The sequence below is a fragment of the Glandiceps talaboti genome, chromosome 16, assembly GCF_964340395.1.
Source record: "Glandiceps talaboti chromosome 16, keGlaTala1.1, whole genome shotgun sequence".
Lineage (NCBI taxonomy): Eukaryota > Metazoa > Hemichordata > Enteropneusta > Spengelidae > Glandiceps > Glandiceps talaboti.
The window spans coordinates 2,846,266-2,872,084 of record NC_135564.1 but is presented as its reverse complement, the minus strand read 5'-3'; the positions used below and the strand labels follow the sequence as shown (position 1 = coordinate 2,872,084).

Sequence of the window (25,819 nt, the reverse complement as noted above, 5' to 3'; positions counted from 1 at the left end):
AAAATAAAAAAAGACTAATTTATATGACAAATATTGTAAGGCTGATCAGAAGTTTATAATTAATTGATTGACGTCAGAAATATGGGAAATGATTATTCATTACAGTATTAAGAAATCGTTACAATTTTTGCAAATGTTTAAAATTAATAATAAGATACTTGTTCCGTTTGAATAGTAAATTAATTAATCCTATGTGATCAACGATCCTGTGTTAGTTACTGATCAACAATAAAACTGAAGATCAAGTTTCGTTCAGAAGAATACAATATCTAGAATTCAATTATTTATACAATTCTTGTACCTATATTGTTTTTTTAGCTTACCCATAAAACCCTGCAACTTCTCAGTATAGTCTTCCAGCAAATTGATTCGTAGATGCTACTGGTATACTAGTATTCAAGCTAGGTTGGTAAATACAACCGTTGAGGGCGCTCCACATATTCCGTTTACCCACCTGCGTAAGCGGAAAGTGCGGAGCTCTAGCTCTAGCGGCGCCACCAACGACTTGGTGTTAGTTTTACAGTTACTATTCAACTACTTGCTATGAATAAATAAAAACGCAGACTGTAAACTCGTGAGCATTAAAACCAAATTCAACAATAAAATGAAGTCATACACAGAGGGGTATTGCTTTTAAACAAAAGATGTAAATGTAGTGATACGATGATATATGTTAGGTAATACTGTAATTTGTTTGGTGCTCCATCAATATATATGACAAACATATTTTAAGAAACTGTTGACATTTTTTTAGAAATTGTGATAACAGCTTTGTTGATAATTTAAGAAACTGCTATAAATAAGCCAACGATACTGTAACTTGGTTGGACATGTGCGATTTTTCTTTTGAGAAGGATGCTATATGGCCGGTATATCAAAACCTGTCTATGGAACGCGGACTTGTGCCAAACTAACTCTATACAACCACTTTTTTTACCGCACAAGGTACATAGGCAGGTTTTATGTAATACGGATAGAAAATACATTGCTATGTCTTCATTTTCTACATTCGGAGAATGTTGGTAAATTTTGGCAAAGGTTAAACATAATACAACTGATTGAGTGAACAGTCAAAACGTCTACCTACAAACATCAAGTTATCTTGTAAAAATCCCTAAGATTTCAATAAAAAATATCCCGAAGAAAGTATATCATAAAATTTAAAATCTAACTTTTCCCTCTAACGGTACAATCCATATTTAATGGTTGGATCGTCTGCTGTGATTTCCCGCCAAAAAATATTTACAAAAGTTTTGACATTTTCTTAGAATTCACCAATTATAAATTCAAATTTTGATCTAGATATAAAATCCACCCCTGTTTATTACACATTAATTGATTTCTCTCATATTTATAAGTCAATATTTGCACTACCAACAAACACAAATTTCAAAAGTCTGTGAAAATCAATAAGTATACATTTCCAGACTTTATATGACGATGATAAGGAAGAAGTTGTTCGAAACTGATTTGCACGATAGTTCTTGATATATACTATAGGCTAGGTAAAACTGGAGGCACCGAACACAACTGTAATGGCAGGAAAAAATGATGGAAATTGTCCGAATTGTCAGCACGTGTATGTCGAAATCGTCGCAATTGGCACTACGTTGATATCTTTAGAGTTACCCTCACACATACATTGCTATGGTCAGCACTTGTACGGTGATATCATCAAAATTGACAGCACACGCACTTTGATATCATCAAAATTGTACACAGATGATATCTGCAGAATTGCCAGCAAGTGTACATTGATATCATCAAAATCGGCAACGCACATATACGTTATCAAATGTGTCACAACCTTCTTTCAAATCCATTGTGTTTGCATCCTTTTCTCTTGACAATATCAAAGCTACGGTGATACCAAAGTAGCGACGACCGACAGACAAGTTACTGTCGGATAGGCGCCCCAAACAGATGAGTTCGAAAAATATACTAGAGTAATTAACAGACGGAAGTGACGACATTTCTACGGATATGAACTCTGGATAACGCAGTCTGGTAAGCGCATAATACGGACAAAAGAGTCGCTAGAAATTCTGTTAAGGCTTCATCTCACGTGTCTTGTTAATCTGAAAGAAAGAAAGAAATGAAGAAACTGTTAGCAACACCATTCTAGTATCCCTAAATACTGATTTTCGGTTGTATTGCTGACAATATCCACCCCCCCCCCCCTTTCAAATAAGCTGATCAGTTCTTTTTGAAGTTGAAAGCACGATTGACTAATAAAAAAGACGAAGAGTACTTACTATTAGACTCGGTAGCAGTTGCCATCGTTGTGTTCGCTTTGTCTGGAACTGAAGGAAAAAAGTCGACTCTTTATAGCTACCGTGTTATTTTTGCTGAAACCTCAAACTTTTCCCTACAACATTCTTGCCATAAAAAATAACTTAATTTACATGCTACTGCTCATGTGGATATTTATCGTTTACGTAATATTAGATTTAATTTATCACAAATTGCAAAATTGTGTTTCGTTTCGCTTTTAAATACGAACTCAGATTGGTTCAGAACTAGTTACATGTGATATAATCTAATTAGCATAATTCCTGCATTCATAATGAGATGACGTTATTGACTTTGATGTCATTTTAGTACACCACGGCGATCATATCACCCTGTCGTCTGCTAATGACGAAAATCGCATTCAACATCAAGATTTCGTCCTCGTTTGGCTGAAAAGTTATGACAATACAAATAATAGCAACTTCTTCCTGGGTGGGAAAACTCATGTGCTAATGGCGCTGCAACTTTGTTACTGCCTATAATTTGTATTTTAAAAAATCCAAGACATAATTTTTTTTTTTCAGTCTCCAATTATTTCCTTTGTGGCCATGGGCATATTGCTCTCTGCCTGTGGCCTACTGTCTTGGTAACATTCCATCAACATACTAAATTGGTGCATTATGGCCATGCAAAAGTTATTCACTGTATTTAGAAGTAACGATAAGGATGACTTACCAGCATTACCCGAACCTTCCTTATCTTCAAATGAAAGAAAGGAAAATGAAATAGAATTGTTAGCAATAATAGTAAGTAAAAGATGAATATAATTTTTTTTTAAAGTTTTGATTAGTTCATAATCAATCGAAGCATTTGCCTAGTCCAGTTGGGTTGTTCATATGTTTAGAATTGCGCTCTAGTAATAGAACAATATTTACATTGACCTTTTGTAGCCTATGGCCTAATAAGACCCGTTATCATATGTTATGACTTTATAGGTTGTTTCTAAACAAACGGTGGTGGTGGTGGTGGTGGTGGTGGTGGTGGTGGTGGTGGTGGTGGTGGTGGTGGTGGTGCTTAGTGATGATTGTGATTGTGATTGATGATGATGATGATGATGATGATGATGATGGTGGTGGTGGTGGTGGTGGTGGTGGTGGTGGTGGTGGTGATGATGGTGATGATGATGATGATGATGATGATGATGATGATGATGATGATGATGATGATGATGATGATGATGATGATGATGATGATGATGATGACGACGACGACGACGACGACGATGACGACGACGACTTAAGGGGCATAAACTTGCTTTATCTTTTTTTCCCGTTTTGTTTAGTTGTCCGTTTCTTGTTGTTAGTGTGGGGAGCAATTTCTGCTACATCTAGTATTTTGCTTCGCATAATTAACCATCACTTGTTGTCGAAATAACTCATACAAAATGGGGTATTTAGGCAGAGTACATGCAAGATTGGATGACATCTGTATATTGAAATATCGATCAACTCTTCTCTTCCCATGTTAGACGAATGGTATCAATGATGCTACTAACACCAGAAGATACCCTAGAAGGTAAAAAAAAAACTTATAAAACACAGTTTATGCCACTTTAAATTCGAATGTGAAGTAATATCATACTTACTTGCAAAGTAGATAATACAGAAGAACATTACAAAAGATATCACCACTAGAAGTAGAAATAAACATATGTATCTGCACACTTTCCGATTATACAGCTCCTGAGCAGCAGCGCCTGGAGTTTGGTACTCCAATTCTTGCTCTACATATGGGTTATTCAACGCATATTTATTGTTCGGAATCTAAAAAAAATATATAGAAAGATTATAGAAATATCAGATAAAACGATGCAAAGGATGATATTATGAGAAATATCGGTCCTGATATAGTTATGAGAGACGTTCCTATGCATCGCGCAAGTCCACACATCGCGAAATATAGACTATATTACGCGGTGGTGGGTGGACTTGCGCGATCGTAGAAACAAGTGTAATTTTACCCCTTTCATATACAGTTGGCTAAATACGTCAATATTAACGATATTATCGACATTTTATTGTATTCTGATAAAAATGTTCTGATACATATCTCGGGAAACAAGTGCCTGTGATCCAGGAAACGTCAGAAGAGCACCTGCCTAGTCTATGAGGTCTGGCTTTCAGCTCTGATACAAGCACAGGGTATACGTAGTACCATTACGCAAATAGTCATGACTGTTCACTATGTTGTACTATTTCTTGTGCATGCATAACCTTACTATGAAATGGTATATACACCATGATATCAATTCTGTACGCAAAGTACTAAGCTTTATGGGTGTAATCTAGTATCAATCGTACACAACACTATGCTGTACATATAATGTAGGTAGGTTTGAATACATGTCCACTCGATGTCCTTGAAGCACATACAAAGAGAGACAGACATGCATACAGTACGGGGAATTCACACAAATATTTAAGACTGCGTGACATGAGTTTACGATGGGTATAACCATTCACTTCAGACAATAGGGGATATCTTTGAATAGAGTACCATCGACTTACACTCAACGCGTTACAAAGGTCGTTGTTTAAGAGTGTACCTATAAAGAACATATCACATTAGTGTCTTTCATGTTTGGCCTAGATCGTTTATGAAAAATATTGCATGGAAACGAATGTAAGGCTACCATGAATCATCAAATGTGCAAGAGACAAGTATAACTTTTGTAATATTCTGGTTGCGAGGCAGATTTGGTTACTGGCAATTTAGGAACGCTCACTTCTTGCATAATTGTTGAATGGAAAGGGAAGGGAACGGTAATGTCTAAAGCGAAGTTGACAGGTACACATCTTGTTGTGCGTGATGATTTTCGTATAATTCAAAATCCTGTATTTAGTGTTCAAGCCACAAATGCACATAAATAAAAGCTTAGCTCTGTCCGATTGACTGTTTGAAGAGTGATTCCCGCTTCTTATTATGCTGAGATATCTGCAAAAGAGAACAAAACCGTAGACTGTACCCTGATACCCTGTTAATGGTTGTATTTGTGTTCTTGAACAAATAATTGTTTTCAACATATACAGCGGTATGTTTTTGATGTCATTGGTCACAGGTAGTGTTTACTGTAGGCATTTTTATAAAAGGCAATGTTAAACTTTGAAAAATGAATGTGGATCGACCTATGGATGAGGTTATTATTGGACATGTGTTTTGTTGAATGGGTATACACATTCAACGAATCTACTTGTCCACACATACACCTGATGATCCTTTTGGTGAAACGGAGCGTAGTGTAAATCCATATTGTAATATCATACTCGTCTTCTTTCATTTTTATGTATGTATTGCTCTCAAAGCTGACTGAGCACTCTACTTGGTGAAAGAAGAATGAAACTCTCTGCATATATGACCCGTAGAGTTGTAATCGTTTTGTATTTTTATCTACTTTTTTTGTTAATCATGTGATATTACTTCATGATCAAAAGGTGTCCAAGACCTAGCAATTATGTAAATATTCATTGTAACAATTTGGATGCAACTTGCCTTTAGTTATAACTTATAGGTGTGTATCAATGAAAACAAATATTAGCCTGAATCGTTCTTGCAAACCCTTAAATACTTTTCCGCTTGTTGGGCTCGGAAGATCAAAGAAGAGATTTATATGACACTAGGCTTAGACGCCATCGATTAAATTTGTTGTTTTCCATCCGTGTGCGGGTAAGTTTAGCGGTAGATTTACTATAATACAGATAATTTACTCACGTGTTACTTATCTGTGCTAAAAACCACGTTTTGCTCAAAGCTTCCGCTGAGGGCAGTATTTTATTATATTGTGTAAATGGACAAACCGTACATAATAACTACACATACATCTAAATAGTTGTTTAAGAATCAAATTTAGGACTTTGACATTTCATATTTCGCCAGTCTAGTATATTTCGGAACAAACAGAAAATGAACTAACAGAAAAGTGAATTTTACATGATATGCTTTGTGATTTTTTTTCTGTTTATTTTTTAGAATTGTGGGGGTTTTTTCTGTGTTTGTGATTTCCTTGTCTTCCTGGCAGATTTTTGGGGAACTCAAGTACGGTAAACAAAACATTTATTTTATGAGGCCTCGTTAATAACTTTGTATACCAGAGACCAATGGCTTAGCATTGCGCTCGCTCTGGAAATATGTGCTCCGAGGACTCCGACACGTTTTCATCCCACTTGGTGATTTAAAGTTTATTTCTGTATCTTCGATAGACTCGCGTTTTTCATATAAGCTTATGGACGGAACCATAGCGGGTGGGGGAGGGGGGTGGGATGAAGAGGTGTCCGAGTCCTCGGAGCGCATATTTCCGGAGCTAGCATATCAATTTATACATGTACACGCCTAAAGGAACACCCATTTATCAGACCACAGATCATGCATTTGTAACCAGTGTACAGATAATTGATATGACCACTCTATCTTGTGTAATCACCAAACTAGATACTAAAACATAATTAACTTTCTCATCATAAATTACGTTGACAATCGACCTAGCTAGGTTTGACCCTGTGTGTTTAAAGGCCACATGTACTGTGACCATATTTACATATTATACCAAGAATCAAATCACCTAGCCTTGCATGGAATCATTTTAGTTCCAATCTAGTCGTACCGAGGATATCAGAAGCAGTGTTTCAGTCTTTTGACCAAATATCACATTTTACCTACAATATATTTGGCAGTTTTCACCTTTTGACCAAAATGTCCCTTTGTCTCTTATTCACATCGGGATTTGGCCAATTTTGATTTAAATTTTTAATTCCTAATCTAGATACCATCAGTCACATCTCTGACAAATATAAGACTAGTCAGCAAAGCATTTTGGATCGAATCGAAACCCCTTTGACCAAAATCATCACGTTTTAGTTCATTTCATAGCACAGATCCAATCAGTTCCCGTAACTAAATATCGTAAATAACATCTCCATCACCCTCGAGTTCTTCTATAGGACACTCGACCCAATTTAATTTTACCTCAAGTCGTTTACACGAACAGACAGACAGACAGACAGACAGACAGACAGACAGACAGACAGACAGACAGACATACAGACAGACAGACAGACAGACAGACAGACAGACAGACAGACAGACAGACAGACAGACAGACAGACAGACAGACAGACAGACAGACAGACAGACAGACAGACAGACAGACGGACGGACGGACGGACGGACGGACGGACGGACGGAAGACAGATCCCAGAGACACGGTCTTTTTACAATGCCTATTAGAACACTACTGAACCCGGTTTAAGTCAATTGTTCTAAAATGTATGCTGAGTTTGTAAGCACAGTATTACTTCTTGTGTTTTTAATGCTAGCTTTTGACATAACTAACTTTTGAAATTATAATCCGCGGCCCGATTCTCTTTCCATGTTTAGAAGGTTTACTCTGGTAGCAAACAAGCATATAAAAACGCAGTTATGATAATGTTATGTTATGTTGTGTTGTGTTGTGTTGTGTTGTGTTATGTTATGTTATGTTATGTTACAAGCATAGCATAGTTTGATGAAAATGTGTCCGGCAGACACTTAGCGCCCCAACCTAAAATAATCCTTTTATTTCTGAGCGGATTTTGTTTTATGGCGAGGGAGCATACTTTATGTTGACCAAATAAGATGGCGACGACTTGACCTGTGACCCTTGTCCTCGAGGCCCCCATGTCTGTTGTTCCTAATCGCCGTCATTGGTTTCGTCGACTAACCCTGAAATCAATACTCGTGTTTTGTGACCTGTTCCATTCAGCTCTTTTGTGCCCTTATCTGACGAAAGGACAGTGTCCTCAATTCAAATTGAATATATTGTAAATGCGAAAGGGTTTTGAAAGAACAACCTACGAATAAGGTCGGTGGAAAGGAAAGGAAATCATTTCACATATCCTTGAAAGTAAACTTGTTTCCGATTTTTAAATTCGTGTTAAACTGTCGCTGATAATTGCGAACGTCCACACCCACGAATTATCGGTATTTCTCAGGCCTGACACGAGAATGGTGAATCATCAGGGCGTAAATTCTCGCAAATAGTTGTCCAGTAGCTCTGGTTGACTCACTATACATCAACAAAGTTAGAATTTCACAAGTTGTATGGTTTCAGTTCGGCTAGAAATGAAAATAACTGGCCCTTATTGTCGGCATTGTAAAATAAAAGTATCTTTATGGTTAATGTGGTGTGGCTACTTTTCACCTTTCATTTGTCAGGTATAGTACATGGTAAACGATACCCGAGTCTGAATATTGGATTCTTGCCGACTTCAAATGGCTCACGGTTATTTCCGTCAACAACATAACCAGACCAGACTTCATTGCAGTACAACACAAGTACAACATGGCAACGCCTTACCATGGCGCCGACTATCGAACTAACCTACGAAAATTAGTAGCCATTACACTACTGAACATTGATTTTCTGTGGTCCAATAAAACCGAGGTCGCAAGCCTATATGTGTTTGTCCGTTAAACTTCTGTGCTATTGTTACAGTTTTAAGGCAGGGCATGTATCGCTCATTCCCATTCAAGCGTGTCTTTACCTGTACTTAGAACTGAATCACGCCCAAAAGCAAATCTTATAATTTTGTTCGTCCCAAAGTTCTGCAATCCTTCAAATCACAGGACTTGACAACTAAATCCAGATATAGACAAACTTACCTGCTGAACTGGTTTCTTTGGGTTCCCCATTTTTTGAGTTCAACAGTTTGGTCCACCTGCCCTAGATTTCAATGTCCTTTCTCGTTGGAATTTACAAAGTGCCTACATAGAATAAAGCCTTTTATGTATAAGGGTGTATGGGATATATATGTTTATTCAAATGACACTGTGATTATTGTCAGGCAGCCAATGGAACTGTGCTGTGGTCTCTATGAGTTAAAAGACATACTGCCCGAGTCTGAGAATTCCTTAGGGTCACAACACCACAGAACGTACACGTTTTCGGGTCTTGACAATTGCACAAACTCGCTAACGATCACACACATTCAAAGTCGTTGTTTAAATGTTTACTAACTGTCCACAAGTAGACGGGTTGATTTTCAGCAGTGTTACCTGTGTCCGTGCTAGATAGAGTACTGTTAGGTATAGGAGTCACAGTTGTTGCCATGGGTGAGTCAAGTATACTGCCAGTCTCTGTATTTACAAAATAAGCCAGCCTTTCTCTAGGTTCGCTTCCAATGAAACAATTTCTTTTTCCCCCATTTCTTACATGTATTTTTGATAAACATGGATATATCTTTGTCATGACTCCTAAAATATATTTGTTTAATTCAAAAATCCGACATTAAAAGCATTGTCCGAAACAAATACCACGACTATCGATCCAATAGTTTACACACACACGCACGCACGCATGTTCCAACACACACGCACATACACACACACATACATACATACATACATACACATACACACACACACATACACATCCGTCAGAGACAAAGCATTGAGTAGATAGTAATACTTTTAATGCTGATTGACCAATACTGTAGTGTTAATAAGACTTTCGATCATCACATTACAAACAAAATACAAAAAATTGATTGCACATTACAATTTACGAAATGTTCCAACTTTTAAATTAACAAACATTGAGAAATAATGAATTGATTTTTCATATAGTTAGTAAAAACTATCGTATTTAGACTAACAAAGAACAATAAAGTTATAAATTTGTTTAACAGGAATCTAACTCGGCTACTCCAGTCTGCAGATGTAGCTTTCAAAATTACCCATAATACCTTGTAACTTCCTGTTAAAGTATGTCGGTTGCTTGAAAACATCCAATTATTTAGATATTGACCGTGATTCGTCTAAGATGGATTTCAACAACAGGTTATTAATAAAACTATGTTATATCCCGAAGTTTTCCGAATAAATAACAATAATAGATGCAAACAAAGTTTATTTAAAACTAAGCACAAGATTATAATTAAAATAGTACAAAATACTTGATTAATACAGTGTCATGGCAATATTTGACAATGAGATCTCAACATTGAGTATATACTGTTATGGTATCTTTGTAGGTAACACCCCCTCCTCCTTTCCCCTAAAGTAGAATGCACATAGGAAATAAAGCCTTCAATTTTTTGCTGTTAGTTTGTTCAAGAAAACTCGGACCTATTCCCACCTGGAGTTAAAATTGATAAAAAAAACTTTGGGTTCATCATACACATTTTTGAAATAGAAGTCAAAATTATAACACCAGGGCATTTAAAAATTCAATATGGCCGCCGAAAACTGTATTAACTCTGTTGAAACTAAAAGACCAAATTTCTTTACATTATTTTTGTATTTCAACAGTAATAGTAGTAAGCACTTGCATATTTTACACTCAGCAAGGAATGAAGAACTTTAATTTTCAGGGAAAATTGTCCCCGGTGCGCATTCTACAAGCCACTAACATGTCTTTGGGATTTATTTTAAATAGTTATTTTAGATAAAAAACACAGAATTGTATTAACTTACTATAGTGTATTTTGTTTCAGAAACAGTCCTGGCAAAGTAACACCGTAGGTGCATGATTTACGTATTAGCTCATCATAACGCCCACAGACAGACTTCGTGTACTTGAGAAATGTATGTTTGCTTTAGTTTTCATGTTGTCTCTCCACCATCCATGACAACGCTTAACCAGTGCACAAATTCATTGACAATGTCTAAATATATTGGCTTGAATGATACAATAATTGAATTAAGAAGACAACGTCAAACTCTACAGCGAGGACACTGAGTGACAATTTGATTATCTTCTCCCTCAAAGCTTATTTGTGTATGAGACGACCTATAAATGTCTGGATAATCTGACATGATTCCCAACCAAAACAATTTACAAAATGTCAAAGAAAATTAAATACATTAAAAATTTGAACTTAACAGAACCCCCCCCCCCTCCAATTATATTGTAATCAAATTCTATACAATTCATAAATCAACATTTTCACTGACAACAGAGTAGATTGCCGATGTTTCATATTCCATGAAATCCACTAGAACAATTTCAGACTATGTATGACGGTGAGAAGAGAGATATCGTTCGAACTTATTCTGAATGTTAGTTCTTATATTAGTTGAACGGTAGATACTCGTACTTGGTTAGTTAGAATTTGGGGCACCGATCGTGATTCTGTGGTAGAAGGAGTTGACGAAATTGACAGCACGTACGTTGATATCATCAGAATTGACAGTACACGTACATTGATATCATCAGAATTGACAGCACACGTACATTGATATGATCAGAATTGACAGTACACATACATTGATATCATCTGAATTGACATCATGTGTACGTAGATATCGTCAGAGTTGACAGCATGTGTACTTTGATATCGTCAGAGTTGACAGCATGTGTACTTTGATATCGTCAGAGTTGACAGCATGTGTACTTTGATATCGTCAGCGTTGACAGCATGTGTACTTTGATATCGTCAGAATTGACAGCATGCATGTGTACTTTGATGTCGTCAGAGTTGACAGCATGTGTACTTTGATATCGTCAGAATTGACAGCATGCATGTGTACTTTGATATCGTCAGAGTTGACAGCATGTGTACTTTGATATCGTCAGAGTTGACAGCGTGTGCACTTAATATAGGAATTAGCATCACAATTACGTTAACATCTTCAGAATTGACATCACATGAACGTTTATATCATACGATTGGCAGTACAACACGTCGTCGGCTAACCATACACTTACACATGTGGCACGACATTTGGGAGGGACTCTTTTTCTCGTGTTCATATGATCGCATGCATACGTCTGTTGATAACCTTTGTATAATAAAGTCGGGCTAACTTTAATGAACTTGAATATGTATCAATACTTATGGTGATCATCAACAGAAAGAATGATCGGACGACGACAACCAAGAGTTTCACTAACGTGCACGTGTGCAAGCCATCATCGGATAGAGGCCATCAAACGTGGTGAGTTCAGATAATCTGAGAAAACACTAGGATTATTGACAGAGGGAAAGTGACAGCATTTCTCATTTCTACGGACAACTGTGGATAAGTAAGACTGGTTTATGTACAATATGGACCGAAACATGCCTACATGTATCATTTTGAACGATGTCTTCTGGTTATGGAATGACAGCCGTCACAGTAGAAACCACAGTCGTAGGTCCTGAAAGAAAGAAGAAATTAGAACTGTTAATAATGGTAGCAGGGGACCTAGAAGTTTTCAGAATAGAAATATTTTTGGACATAATTTGCTTATTGAGAATCAGGCCATTTTAGATAGAATATTTGTATATAGCTAGATATATACATAGATATATTAATACTATAATGTACACTTGAATCAAATATGACATCAACTGCAATTTCTTGGCAATTTACGTCTTAAACAAAATTTAATGACTAACAATTTGCATAACACTCGCTGTTCCGATCACTGTTGCCTCACAACAAACTAAAATGATATCCCTAACAAATACCATGACAAACTGCCTAAACTGCTTCACCAACTCATCTTTACTTAATTTGCAAACAAATAATAACTCTTCCTTGGAAAATTAACAACAATTCTTCAGAAGAAATGTTGTTTTTCATTCAAAACAAAACAAGCGGACAGACAGACAGACAGACAGACATACATACATACATACATACATACATACATACATACATACATACATACATACATACATACATACATACATACATACATACATACATACATACATACATACATACATACATACATACATACATACATACATACATACATACATACAGAGACGAACGGACGGATGGATGGACAGACATACAGACAGACAGACAGACATGTGCTACTCTATGCTTAAAGCACAATTTGAACTATTAGTTTGATCATTCTAAATAATGGCTCTTAAATTCTATTGGTCCTATTATTCAACAATATTGATCAAATTCAACAGATATTATAATTGACCAATAGAAGATGACTTACCATCATGGTTAAAATTGACCAATAGAAGATGACTTACCATTATGGATAGATTGACCTATAGAAGATGACTTATCATCATGCTTAGATTGACTAATAGAAAATGACTTACCATTATGGTTAGATTGACCTATAGAAGATGACTTACCATCATGGTTAGATTGACCAATAGAAGATGACTTACCATTATGGATAGATTGACCTATAGAAGATGACTTACCATCATGGTAAGATTGACTAATAGAAGATGACTTATCATCATGGTTAGATTGACTAATAGAAGACGACTTATCATCATGGTTAGATTGACCAATAGACGATGACTTACCATTATGGTTATATTGACCAATACAATGTGACTTACCATCATGGTTATATTGACTAATAGAAGATGACTTACCATCTTGGTTAGATTGACCAATACAAGTTGACTTACCAGCATGGTTAGATTGACCTATAGAAGATGACTTACCATCATGGTTAGATTGACTAACAGAAGATGACTTACCATCATGGTTAGATTGACCAATAGAAGATGACTTACCATTATGGTTAGATTGACTAAGAGAAGGTGACTTACCATCATGGTTAGATTGACTAAAGGAAGATGACTTACCATTATGGTTTGATTGACTAATAGAAGATGACTTACCATCTTGGTTAGATTGACCAATAGAAGATGACTTACCATTATGGTTAGATTGACCAATAGAATATGACTTACCATCATGGTTAGATTGACCAATAGAAGATGACTTACCATCATGGTTAGATTTACCAATAGAAGATGACTTACCATCATGGTTAGATTGACTAAGAGAAGGTGACTTACCATCATGGTTAGATTGACTAAAGGAAGATGACTTACCATTATGGTTTGATTGACTAATAGAAGATGACTTACCATTATGGTTTGATTGACTAATAGAAGATGACTTACCATTATGGTTAGATTGACCAAGAGAAGATGACTTACCATTATGGTTAGATTGACCAATAGACGATGACTTACCATCATGGTTAGATTGACTAATAGAAGATGACTTACCATCATTGTTAGATTGACTAATAGAAGATGACTTACCATTATGGTTAGATTGACCAATAGAAGATGACTTACCATCATGGTTAGATTGACTAATAGAAGATGACTTACCATTATGGTTAGATTGACCAAGAGAAGATGACTTACCATTATGGTTAGATTGACCTATAGAAGATGACTTATCATCATGGTTAGATTGACCTATAGAAGATGACTTACCATCAGTTGTCGGATTTGCAGCAGCAGCAGTGGTAGGTGAGTCGGAACTTGGTGTACCTCCTCCTGAAAGTAAAAAGGAAATTAAACTGTGATTAGATGACAGACAGACAGATAAGCAGACAGACAGATGGACGGACGGACGGACGGACGGGCGGGCGGGCGGACGGACGGACAGACAGACAGACAGACAGACAGACAGACAGACAGACAGACAGAAAAACAGACCGACAGACAGACAGACAGACAGAGACAGACAGACAGACAGACAGAGACAGACAGACAGACAGACAGACAGACAGACAGACAGACAGACAGACAGACAGACAGACAGACAGACAGACAGACAGACAGACAGACAGACAGACAGACAAGCAAACGCTTCGCCATGATTACATGAAAACTTAGCATTGTGTTTTATTGTGCAAAAAGAGTAGACCAATAAAAAAATTGTTAGTGTTCGTAACAGTGACATATATATACATCAACGTCAAAATGTCGACACAAACTAAGATTGATTAATAGAAGATAACTTATCATAATAGTTAGATTGACTAACAGTAGATGACTTACCATCATGGTGTGACTGACTAATAGAAGATGACTTACCATCAGTTGTCGGATTTGCAGCAGCAGCAGTGGTAGGTGAGTCTGAACTTGGCGCCCCTCCTCCTGAAAGTAAAAAGGAAATTGAACTATGACTAGATGACAGACAGACAAACAGACAGACAGACAGACAGACAGACAGACAGACAGACAGACAGACAGACAGACAGACAGACAGACAGACAGACAGACAGACAGACAGACAGACAGACAGACAGACAGACAAGGAAGCAAACGCTTTGCCATGATTACATGAATACTGAGCGTTGTGTTTTAGATAGACATTATGGTTAGATTGACTAACAGAAGATGACTTACCATCATGGTTAGATTGACTAATAGAAGATGACTTACCATCATGGTAAGATTGACCAACAGAAGATGACTTACCATTATGGTTAGATTGACCAATAGAAGATGACTTACCAGTATGGTTATATTGACCAATAGAAGATGACTTACCATCATGGTTAGATTGACTAATAGAAGATGACTTACCATCATGGTTAGATTGACCAATAGAAGATGACTTACCATCATGGTTAGATTGACTAATAGAAGATGACTTACCATCATGGTTAGATTGACCAATACAAGATGACTTACCATCATGGTTAGATTGACTAATAGAAGATTGCTCAACATCGTGGTTAGATTGACCAAGAGAAGATGACTTACCATCATCGTTAGATTGACTAATAGAAGATGACTTACCATCATGGTTAGATTGACTAACAGTAGATGACTTACCATCATGGTTAGATTGACCTATAGAAGATGACTTACCATCAGTTGTCGGATTTGCAGCAGCAGCAGTGGTAGGTGAGTCTGAACTTGGCGCCCCTCCTCCTGAAAGTAAAAAGGAAATTGAACTGTGACTAGATGACAGACAGACAAACAGACAGACAGACAGACAGACAGACAGACAGACAGACAGACAGACAGACAGACAGACAGACAGACAGACAGACAGACAGACAGACAGACACATTGCCATGCCTTCGGCCTAACTTCTCTATCCCAACTTCTTTAACACATGTAGCGTTATTAGAATCTAGGAAGTATTCACAGTAGTTGTAACATTTGGCTCTTGAAAATTGAGGAATCTAAATAGGGCATTGCAGACTGCAAACAGGAAATTGGGAATACAGCGCCCTCGCTCAAATGGGGGTATCACAGTACCGTTTTAAGAGCTTTTTTCTTCGTATTCTGTAGAAATGTAAATCAGGGATGTATTTCTCATTGTTCAGACATCTAGGAAAGCAGCGATGCTCTTTGATTAACCTAGTAACCTATACCAAGGTGCACACAAACAGGAAGTAGAGCGCCAACATGGCAATTTGGAAATGCCTATTGCTAGAAACATGAGTGGGTTACAGATGACCTCAACGTTTTTGGAATGGAACACTATTTGAAAAATATACGCCGTAAATTCTGTGGGTTCTGTGGTGATCAGAATGATGATGATGACTTGCCAGTAGCAGTGGTTGGTGAAGGCGAAATAGTAGACTTTGATCCAACGGTAGAATTTGATCCCGTTTTCGCTGTCGTTGTTTCTATTGGCAAAGAAAATTGAACTGTTAATAAAAGCTGCACATTGCAGAAAACCTTAAACTAGCCTTCACTTTCGTAGGTGCTATTCGCTAACGTACTCATATCAAGTTTAATATTAGGTTCACATTAAGTTCAATGGATTTCATTTTCGCAAAATTGCAATGTTAAGCTGTCTCTTGATTGGTTCAGAGCAAGGCATGTGCGATAACCCAGATTAGCATAATTCAATTGTCTTTATATAGCGTATTTGACTGTGATGTACACTGATTTAGTGATATCGTGTCACTAATTCAGTGATGTTTTAAGAAAAAGCTATTGCATGCTTGCATACGGGCATTGAAACGTCAATTACTCACCCTAGTGGTTATTAGGTAATGCTAGTTTATTTGGGAACTACCTGCTGCTTTACTAGTCTGTATAAATTATAAATAATGCCGCCCTATCAGCCACCGCGCTCATGTACCCGTTACCTAGTGCAGACTTTTACCCCTCAGCAATAAATTTAAATATCACCAATCTCCATACCCATGTGTGTATAGAAACGATAACGAGGAACACTTACCAGCAGAAACTTCCTCCTCTTTTCAGGAAAGAAAAACAATGAAATTGGACAGTTAGCTAGAGCAGTGAGTATTCAAATGATCAGTTTTCATAACACAATGTTGAAAAAAAAGGTTCGACCATAAGTAAATTGCTATTGGATCAGTTGATCATATGTTAGCTAGAATGGTGTCGTGACTAGAGTTATGGGGAAAATATTCACATTGAGTTTTCTGTATCCCATGGAATGGGACTTGTGACGATTTTATCACAGTGACTGCTTTTAAACTGATAAACGGAGTGATGAATGGTGTAGGGAGAGGTGATGGTTGTTGTTGTTGTTGTTGTTGTTGTTGTTATTATTATTATTATTATTATTGTTGTTGTTGTTTTTGTTGTTGTTGTTGTTGTTGTTGTTGTTGTTGGTGGTGGTGGTGGTGGGGGGTGTTGATGTTATTGTTGTTGTTGTTGTTGTTGTTGTTGTTGCTGCTGCTGCTGCGGTGGTGGTGGTGCTGGTGATGGTAATGGTGATCATGATGGTGATGGTGGTGGTGGTGGTGGTGGTGGTGGTGGTGGTGGTGGTGGTGGTGGTGGTGGCGGTTGTGGTGGTGTAGGTGGCGGCGGTGGTTGTGGTAGTGGTGGTGGCGGTGATAATAATGATGATGATCATGATGATGATGGAGATGATCTAAAATCACATAAAAAATGATATCTTACTTACTTGTAAAGTAGATAATACTGAAGAACATTACAACAGATATGACTATAAGAATTAGAAATAAGCATATGTATCTGCACACTTTCCGATTGTATAGTTGCTGCTGGACAGCGTATGGAGTTTGATATTTGATGTCTTCTTCGACTAGATAAGGATTTTTCAAAGAATAGGAACTGCCAGAGATGGTAGGAAACTGAAAAAATATACAAAAAGAAAGTTTTAAAAAATCAGATAAAAGGACACAACAGTATATACAACATTAACATTTGATAATAAATCATATCAAAATAATAATTAAAATATTGCGATATAAATAAATGCATTCCGTAAGTTAGAGTATTACTTTCCCACTGGAGGCGCATGCGCATGTTACCATTGCCGCAAAGAGGGCTGTGGTTTTACGACGATGTAATAAACGTAGCTATTGTCAAGACTTTCTTTCACTTTATTTTTTCATATGATGCAGTTTTTATTGAGGGTGGGTTTGTGTGTTTGTGTGTGTGTGTGTGTGTGTGTGTGTGTGTGTATGTGTATGTGTGTGTGTTTTTCTTTTGCTATGAACTACACCCCTTATAAAGCTAAATACCTCATCCCCACCCTATCTAATAGAATATTAATCGCAAAATGTGTGAGAGTAAAAATGAAATGGCTCGTGGTTGAAAATGGCGCAGTTTAGCAGTAACAGAAACGCGCTTGGGTTGAATCATTGTTACATATACAGTGATGGAGTTTGTAGGGTAGGCCGTGCCGGGGCGCCCTCACACATCAGTCAACCCCCGTCGGCGAGAGGAAGCCGGTGAGGGCGGAGCGACACGACTTATCTTTCAGTCATGCCTAGCTTGGATGGTGACCCTTCTTTCAATTAAAAGTTAGAGAACACCATACCGATAATTAATATGATGCGACAACGAAAACCTTTCAAAGATATGTTTGATTTTAATTCAGTTCAGTTCAGTTAGAAACCACGTGTAGTCAAAGTCCCTCAATAATCAGCACAAAAAGTTGTTCATCCAATCAATGAATACCAACTGTTATAGTGACATAAACAGTGTATAAGAAGCATCCTGAGCTGACAAATATACCATACTTGGACATTACATAGCTGCCCTAATAAACACTAGCTTTATGAGAAACTGTGTCATTGGTCAGAGTTTTGTGACTGATTAACAAAGACATGATGTTAATGACAGTGAGGGTGGCTGTGAATGTTTTAAATTTCATCTCATGCATCTCAGGACTTCTAGAGTAAAAACTTTGACTATACTGTGAGTGGGCATAGGTGTAAATCGTAACGATACTGTATAGGAACTAGACTACCATGTAGTTCGTGCCCTCTAAAGCTTGATGGGTATGGTTAACCTACACGATAGGGGCCGGGGGCTGTACCACAAATCGTATTCTCGTCTGTGGTTGTACATAATTTATGATCTAATGGAGGATAGGTACAAATACATACTAAGCAATCATATAATTACAACACATTTTACGCATTTTAATAGTTGTACTACTTCAAATTTCCATATGTCTATTACAAAGCCTAATTCGAGGATATGTTTTGTGGTACAGCCCCCCCCCCCCCCCCCGGCCCCTATCGTGACATTAGTAATCCTTCAGGAAATGGGAGGGGCGCAAATACATGACTATGTCACAAGAGACAATTGAAAGCAAACATTCACATCAAATCAAATTACTGTAACAATGGAAGTAAGGTGGGTGGTTGGAAACAAATCGTTATCTGACTCAAAAAAATTCTTATCATAATGTTCGACAACAAAGTGAGGTACAATTTTTACATTTTCTTGTCACATTCCACTAAACATGCCTCAAAAAGTTTGTCATTGCAGCAATGAATATGATTTGGTGACGACGTGCTCATGTGTAAAGAAAATGTTACAATGTTGAAATTTCTATAGAGCCAGACGTAACAATGTTTGTAAGTTAAGATTTTTGTCGAGGCAGAAGACGACTTGTTTCTATTCAGGTGATTTTCATTGCAGTTTTCTTGGAAGCAAAGTTAAAGGAATACCATGTAAATTGGTATAGTTTGAATACAGCGTAATAATATCACAAATCGACGACCTTACAGTACAGTAACACTTTTAGCACAGACATACCCACAGGGGAATACAAACAAAGAATTAAAAATACGTGACATGAGTTTACGATTGGTATAGCCATTCATTCTCGACAATCGATTGGTATAGCCATTCATTCTAGACAATCGATTGGTATAGCCATTCATTCTAGACAATAGATGATACAATCATTTGAAAGCTAAAGACTGCGATCGATATTTATTACCCATGTTACTGATTTGTAACACCCAATACGTCACAAAGGTCAGAGTTCAACTGTATAGCTACTCAAAAATCATTCAACGGGTGTAGATGCTATTAAATAAAGGCTTTCGTGAAAATTAACAATTATGTAATTAATATAAATATGAGAACTACATTATACAGTTTCATCATTCAGACTATATCTGAGTGGACAACCGTGGCCTTTGTACCATATACAGGTAAATTTTACGAGGTAACAGTTCAAAGGCATGCTCACTTTTACATCAGACCTGTGTCACTTTTTACGTCTATAAACAACAATACAAGTTTGCTGTTACAGTAGTAAACATCACGTCGAAACAAGCACCCTCTCAATAAACTAATACATGTATATGTACAGTCTTCTTTGTCCGATATAGTAAAACGTAAATGCATCTTTGAGAGTTTATTAAATAAATAAATATCTAGTTTAAATAAACATGCAAATACATTTTACTATTGACAAATTTGTTGTAATACAAAGCTTACAGACAGCGTTTGCTTACATGAAGTGATCCGTCTAAGGGGTCCCATTGTGGCACTTTAGATGGCTAGAGTAGGCCTATACCAATACCATGAGGGGTCCCATTGTGGCATTTTAGATGGATAGTGTATAGGCCTATACAATGACGTGAGGGGTCCATTGTGGCATTATAGATGGATAGAGTATAGGCCTATACCAATAACGTGAGGGGTCACATTGTGGCACTTTAGATGGATTGAGTATAGGCCTATACCAATGACGTGAGGGGTACCATTGACTGTGGCACTTTAGATGGATAGAGTATAGGCCTATACCAATAAGGTGAGGGGTCCCATTGTTGCACTTTAGATGGATAGTGTACATGTATAGGCCTATACTAATAACATGAGGGGTACCATTGTGGCACTTTAGATGGATAGTGTATAGGCCTATACTAATAACATGAGGGGTACCATTGTGGCACTTTAGATGGATAGAGTATAGGCCTATACCAATGACGTTAGGGGTACCATTGACTGTGGCACTTTAGATGGATAGAGTATAGGCCTATACCAATAACATGAGGGGTCCCATTGACTGTGGCACTTTAGTTGGATAGAGTATAGGCCTATACTAATAACATGAGGGGTACCATTGACTGTGGCACTTGAGATGGATAGTGTATAGGCCTATACCAATGACATGAGGGGTACCATTGACTGTGGCACTTTAGATGGATAGAGTATAGGCCTATACTAATAACATGAGGGGTACCATTGACTGTGGCACTTTAGATGGATAGAGTATAGGCCTATACCAATAAGGTGAGGGGTACCATTGACTGTGGCACTTTAGATGGATAGAGTATAGGCCTATACCAATGACGTGAGGGGTCACATTGTGGCATTTTAGATGGATAGAGTAGGTCATTACAATGACGTGCAACTTGTAATATATAATAAACGAACTTTGTTCATGTTATTAATTACTCAAGTGCGTGTACTCTTATGTTTTCATTTACAACTGTTAGTCATAAATTACGTGCGCTCTGTCATATTCATTCTCGTTAGCTGTTTAGAGTATAACTGCGACAGGTGGACCAACAACCTGAGGTCATACTAAAATACATGTACTATATGCACGAGCATTCTCGCAAACAAGCGCAATTATCTCTCTTCCCCAACGACGCGTCTTGGACGGTGCCGTAAAAGAGGCTATGGTTTACGACGATGATGCAGAATCCGACAATTGAACAAGACCACGTTCTTTGCATAAAAAGTAGCAGCCTAGAAAGTTAACTCTTTGAGCTCGTTTTTTTTTAGGGTCAATCTGCTCTTGAATTTAAAACTTAAGAGCAAAATGCTCCTAAAACATAAAACTTGGGAGCAAAGTAAAATAATATAAATATCCAACTTTACAAATGTTATTCTTATCAACGTATATTTTGTTCACAAATGTCATGTTATCTCGAATGAAAATAAAAATAATTATCAGTTTTATTTAATGAAAACGTCCATATTAATGCAAATAAAAATATTCCTCATTATGAGTATCGTCAATATGCAAGTGGGTTTCAAAATTTGTCCAATAAATGCAGGTAAAGTTTAAATTTCACCTTTTAAATGCCAGGCATTGTAAAATGTCACCTGTTGACTGCAGTATTAACAAACATTCACCTGCATTGGATGGACCAATTGGCATTTATCAACTGTAAAAGCCAGTCAACTTCCTTGGTTGAAAGGCCCAACTAAGATACAAATGACATTTGTTTATAACATAGCAAGTGTTTGGTGACTTTCTATGAACAGTAGTATTTCGGTAACGCTGATTTCTAAGATCGTTATCCTCTGCCTGTCTGTGCATAGGTAGACACTTTGTAAACAAAGAAACAATAGGTAAAACACCACGTTACGTTATCAAGTGGATCCACCTATTTGAAAAAAATGTGTCTGCGACAGATACTTTCCTCTTTATGTTCAGTAGCCAACCGTCTTTATCTTTATTTTTCCCGGGGCTTCTTATTGTATCTTTGGTCTGTTTACTGACAAAGATGGCGACGGTGTGACCTGTGACCCCAAGTTAAGTCCGACGTTGAAAACAACCAACCCCACAAATCAATATGCTCGTCTGTTTTTACTTTGTTTCACATGTAGGTCAGTCCTTTGTACATTGTGTACTTTTACGAAGTTAAAGACAGAGTCCACGGTCACAGGTGAACGAACTTAATAAACGTCAGAGAAATTGAATGTGCCAATATGTAAATTGCACTTGTTTCAGATATTATATTTGTTGCATTTCACAGGCCTTTTAAATGGAAAAGAAGAATGCTTATATATTGCCCAGTGTAATTTAAGGCCTTTCTTCTAAAGCATAGGGACGCGTGGTATTTCTTTACAATGGTGTTTTCATTATCTACGGGGTATTAAATAAATGACGGTGTGCGATTATATTATCCCCTACCTTTATCTGATATAGTATACGATACATTTGAAATACAGGATTAGTGTGTAATTTCCTTAAAACAATCTGAGCAATAACTATGTGTCCCTCTGTTCTGAAGCCAGATTATAACATGTGTGCCCAACTGATAATGAAACTTACTGACCGTAATGTATAAAGTTACCTTATAACTAATTAAACTTCCTCGCGAGAGGAAATTCCCGAACGTAATAATAATGTATGTGCAAACACGGTGACGGGGAAGCAAGGAGTGTAACAAGGGGCGGTTATTTCTCTTGATAGCGCCAAAACACTTGAGACCTTTCTTTAGACGCAGAGAGTTGGCAGGGTGTGTGATTTATTCGTCTGGGTGACACAGCCGGTCATTTCCAGTAATGCTTATGTCGACATTACCAAGTATATGTTGAACTAGTTAGTAATATGCAATCACTACTTTTTATTTACTAGTAAATTTGTCATGTACGTCACGTACAGTACATGGTAAACAAAATCTGAATAACACGTGTAGATAAATTTGTATTCTAATTGCAATGCAATTCTAAAAATCCACCAACACTGTAGCGAGACGAGACTTGATGGCAGTCAAGTGTGCAAGTGCTGCAACGATAACAGTGTATACAATAGTTAACCTGGCGCAAATTAAGAACTATTACCAGTGCGTGGGTTTCAGTGGCCTTTTGTCTTACAGGTAAGACCAAGGCACCCTCTCCCCCCATACTTTCTCTTCTTTTTAAATGTCAGCGCTATTGGTATTTATATGTATAAAATATGTTAAGCCTCGGGGTAGGGCAGGTTCCTGACACTCTCATTGAAACGTACCTAGATTGTATCCTATCCTACCTGTACCCTAAACCAAACAACACATTAGTTCCAAAATTCTTCATTTTTTAAACTTTAAACCGATGACAGACATACGCTTACCTGTCCTGGCTTCTTCGGGTTCGCCATTTTATCGCACTGTAGTTGTAACTGCAATTGCCCTGGGTTTCAACGCACTTTGGTATTGGAATTTACTAGAACGCCTGCAAAGAAACCGTTGTACGCATTAGTTGGGGACATGTATGTGACAGAGCGTCTATTGTTAGGAAACCAGTGCAACTATGCTATGGTCTCTATGAGTCGTCAATTCCTTGTGGTCACAACACCAGAGATAGTTGTACTTCTGGGTTGTTTACAAACTCTCCAACAACGGCCTTGTACACGATTAATAGCTGTTATATATTATAGTATTCACATTTATTGATTTTCTGTAGTGTTACCTGTGTCACTGTCAATACTAAAACGGAGACCATGAGGTAATAGTTGACACGGATTCTAATGGTGTGAATGTGTTTATTTTGCTCTTAAATATTACTGTTATCACTGGTAAGTTAAGCCCCTTTCATCGATTCGTTGCCAAATATATCACACGGAATAGGCATATGCAATTTTTTCAACAGGTGCCCTAAATCAAACGCGTAAGTACTTAAAATGCCATAGTTAGTGGACCGTATCTTGGAAAATGTAACCTCCAACTTGTCCCTTTCCAAATATTGACCCTGTGTGTGTTTTTTACAAAGACTATCCAAGATAAAAAGTAAAATGGATAACTCACCTAAACGGAGGAAATCAAACACTTCCTTGTTAAACCCTTTGAGACGGTTAAAATCGATCTTTTGTAGTGTTACATTCAATGGCTGCGCTGGTATTACCAACAGTTGACGCCCTCACCTTGATGCATGTAAATTTCTGCTACGTCACTTGCGTCAACGGGAGATGTCTGCAAAGAAAGTGTAACCAATGGCCAAACATCTCTTTATTTGCATTGGACAAATGTAACACTATATCGAATATGCAAATGAGTTTTTAAAAGGTTTGGTAACCTTTCACGAAACTGTTTCTAGTTTATAAAGCGTTTACTCTTCGAGATTCCAAATGTAATGGCAAGTCTCGTGAAAATACGCATGTTTACATAAGATTTTGTAAGTTTAACACACAATAAATGTAGAAATTGAAAATAGACACTTCTCTCGAAAAATCAATTGTATGCTTGTAATAGGAATATGGAACGTAAAGTTGACTTACGTACAAAATGTGACAGTCTATATCAGTCAATACGATCTTGTGTAAACAATATAAATTACATAAATGTAGTTTAAGAATTCAATAAAACTTATGCAACAACTTGAATGCATAACGTTCATCCATACATCCGTGTGTGTGTGGGGGGGTGGGTGGGTGGGTACAATATCATCTCGATTCTACATAGGTATATTAAAATATTCAACGTGTTAAATGTTAAAACTTCTCATACTTGCAATTGAAGCGCATGGGCAATCCAATCCAACAATATTACACAATTTAATAGACGCCAGGAAAAGAATATATGAACACTATCAACAGTCAAATTTAATGACTGTTATGTATGTGCATGGAGTAGCCCAGAGACCAGTTATGTGGGGATTGTTAGTGCTCGCCTTTCCCCAAAAAAAGTTCCTCACGACTGACTATGCATGGGTATATTTGCATTGTATATGTTTAACATTACACACACACACACACACACACAAACACACGCGCGCGCACACACGCACGCACACACACACATACATACATACATACATACATACATACATACATACATACATACATACATACATACATACATACATACACACACACACACACACACATACATACATACATACATACA

At 37.2% G+C, this 25,819-nt stretch overlaps 1 protein-coding gene and 1 long non-coding RNA gene across 5 annotated transcripts; both read right to left on the bottom strand.

The window, feature by feature from the left end:
* Nucleotides 1-78: 78 nt before the first annotated feature.
* Nucleotides 79-9,059, bottom strand: LOC144447462 (uncharacterized). The gene is made up of 5 exons (XR_013482028.1): nt 8,926-9,059; nt 3,878-4,055; nt 2,968-2,991; nt 2,256-2,303; nt 79-2,078 (listed from the first exon to the last, which is right to left on the bottom strand). It is a non-coding gene; the product is annotated as an uncharacterized LOC144447462 (long non-coding RNA).
* Nucleotides 9,060-9,778: 719 nt separating this feature from the next.
* On the bottom strand, nt 9,779-24,864 carry LOC144447266 (uncharacterized). 4 transcript variants are annotated; one of them, XM_078137179.1, is made up of 9 exons: nt 24,722-24,864; nt 24,049-24,149; nt 17,890-18,079; nt 17,191-17,208; nt 16,550-16,630; nt 15,861-15,923; nt 15,078-15,140; nt 14,472-14,534; nt 9,779-12,403 (listed from the first exon to the last, which is right to left on the bottom strand). In XM_078137179.1, exons 2-9 carry the CDS (start codon nt 24,073-24,075, stop codon nt 12,360-12,362), a joined length of 549 nt encoding a protein of 182 aa, XP_077993305.1. In that variant the 5' UTR covers nt 24,076-24,149; nt 24,722-24,864; the 3' UTR covers nt 9,779-12,359. The 4 variants fall into 4 exon arrangements, with proteins under 4 accessions (XP_077993305.1, XP_077993307.1, XP_077993308.1 ...); XM_078137181.1 differs by lacking the exon at nt 14,472-14,534; XM_078137182.1 differs by lacking the exon at nt 15,078-15,140.
* Nucleotides 24,865-25,819: the final 955 nt, after the last annotated feature.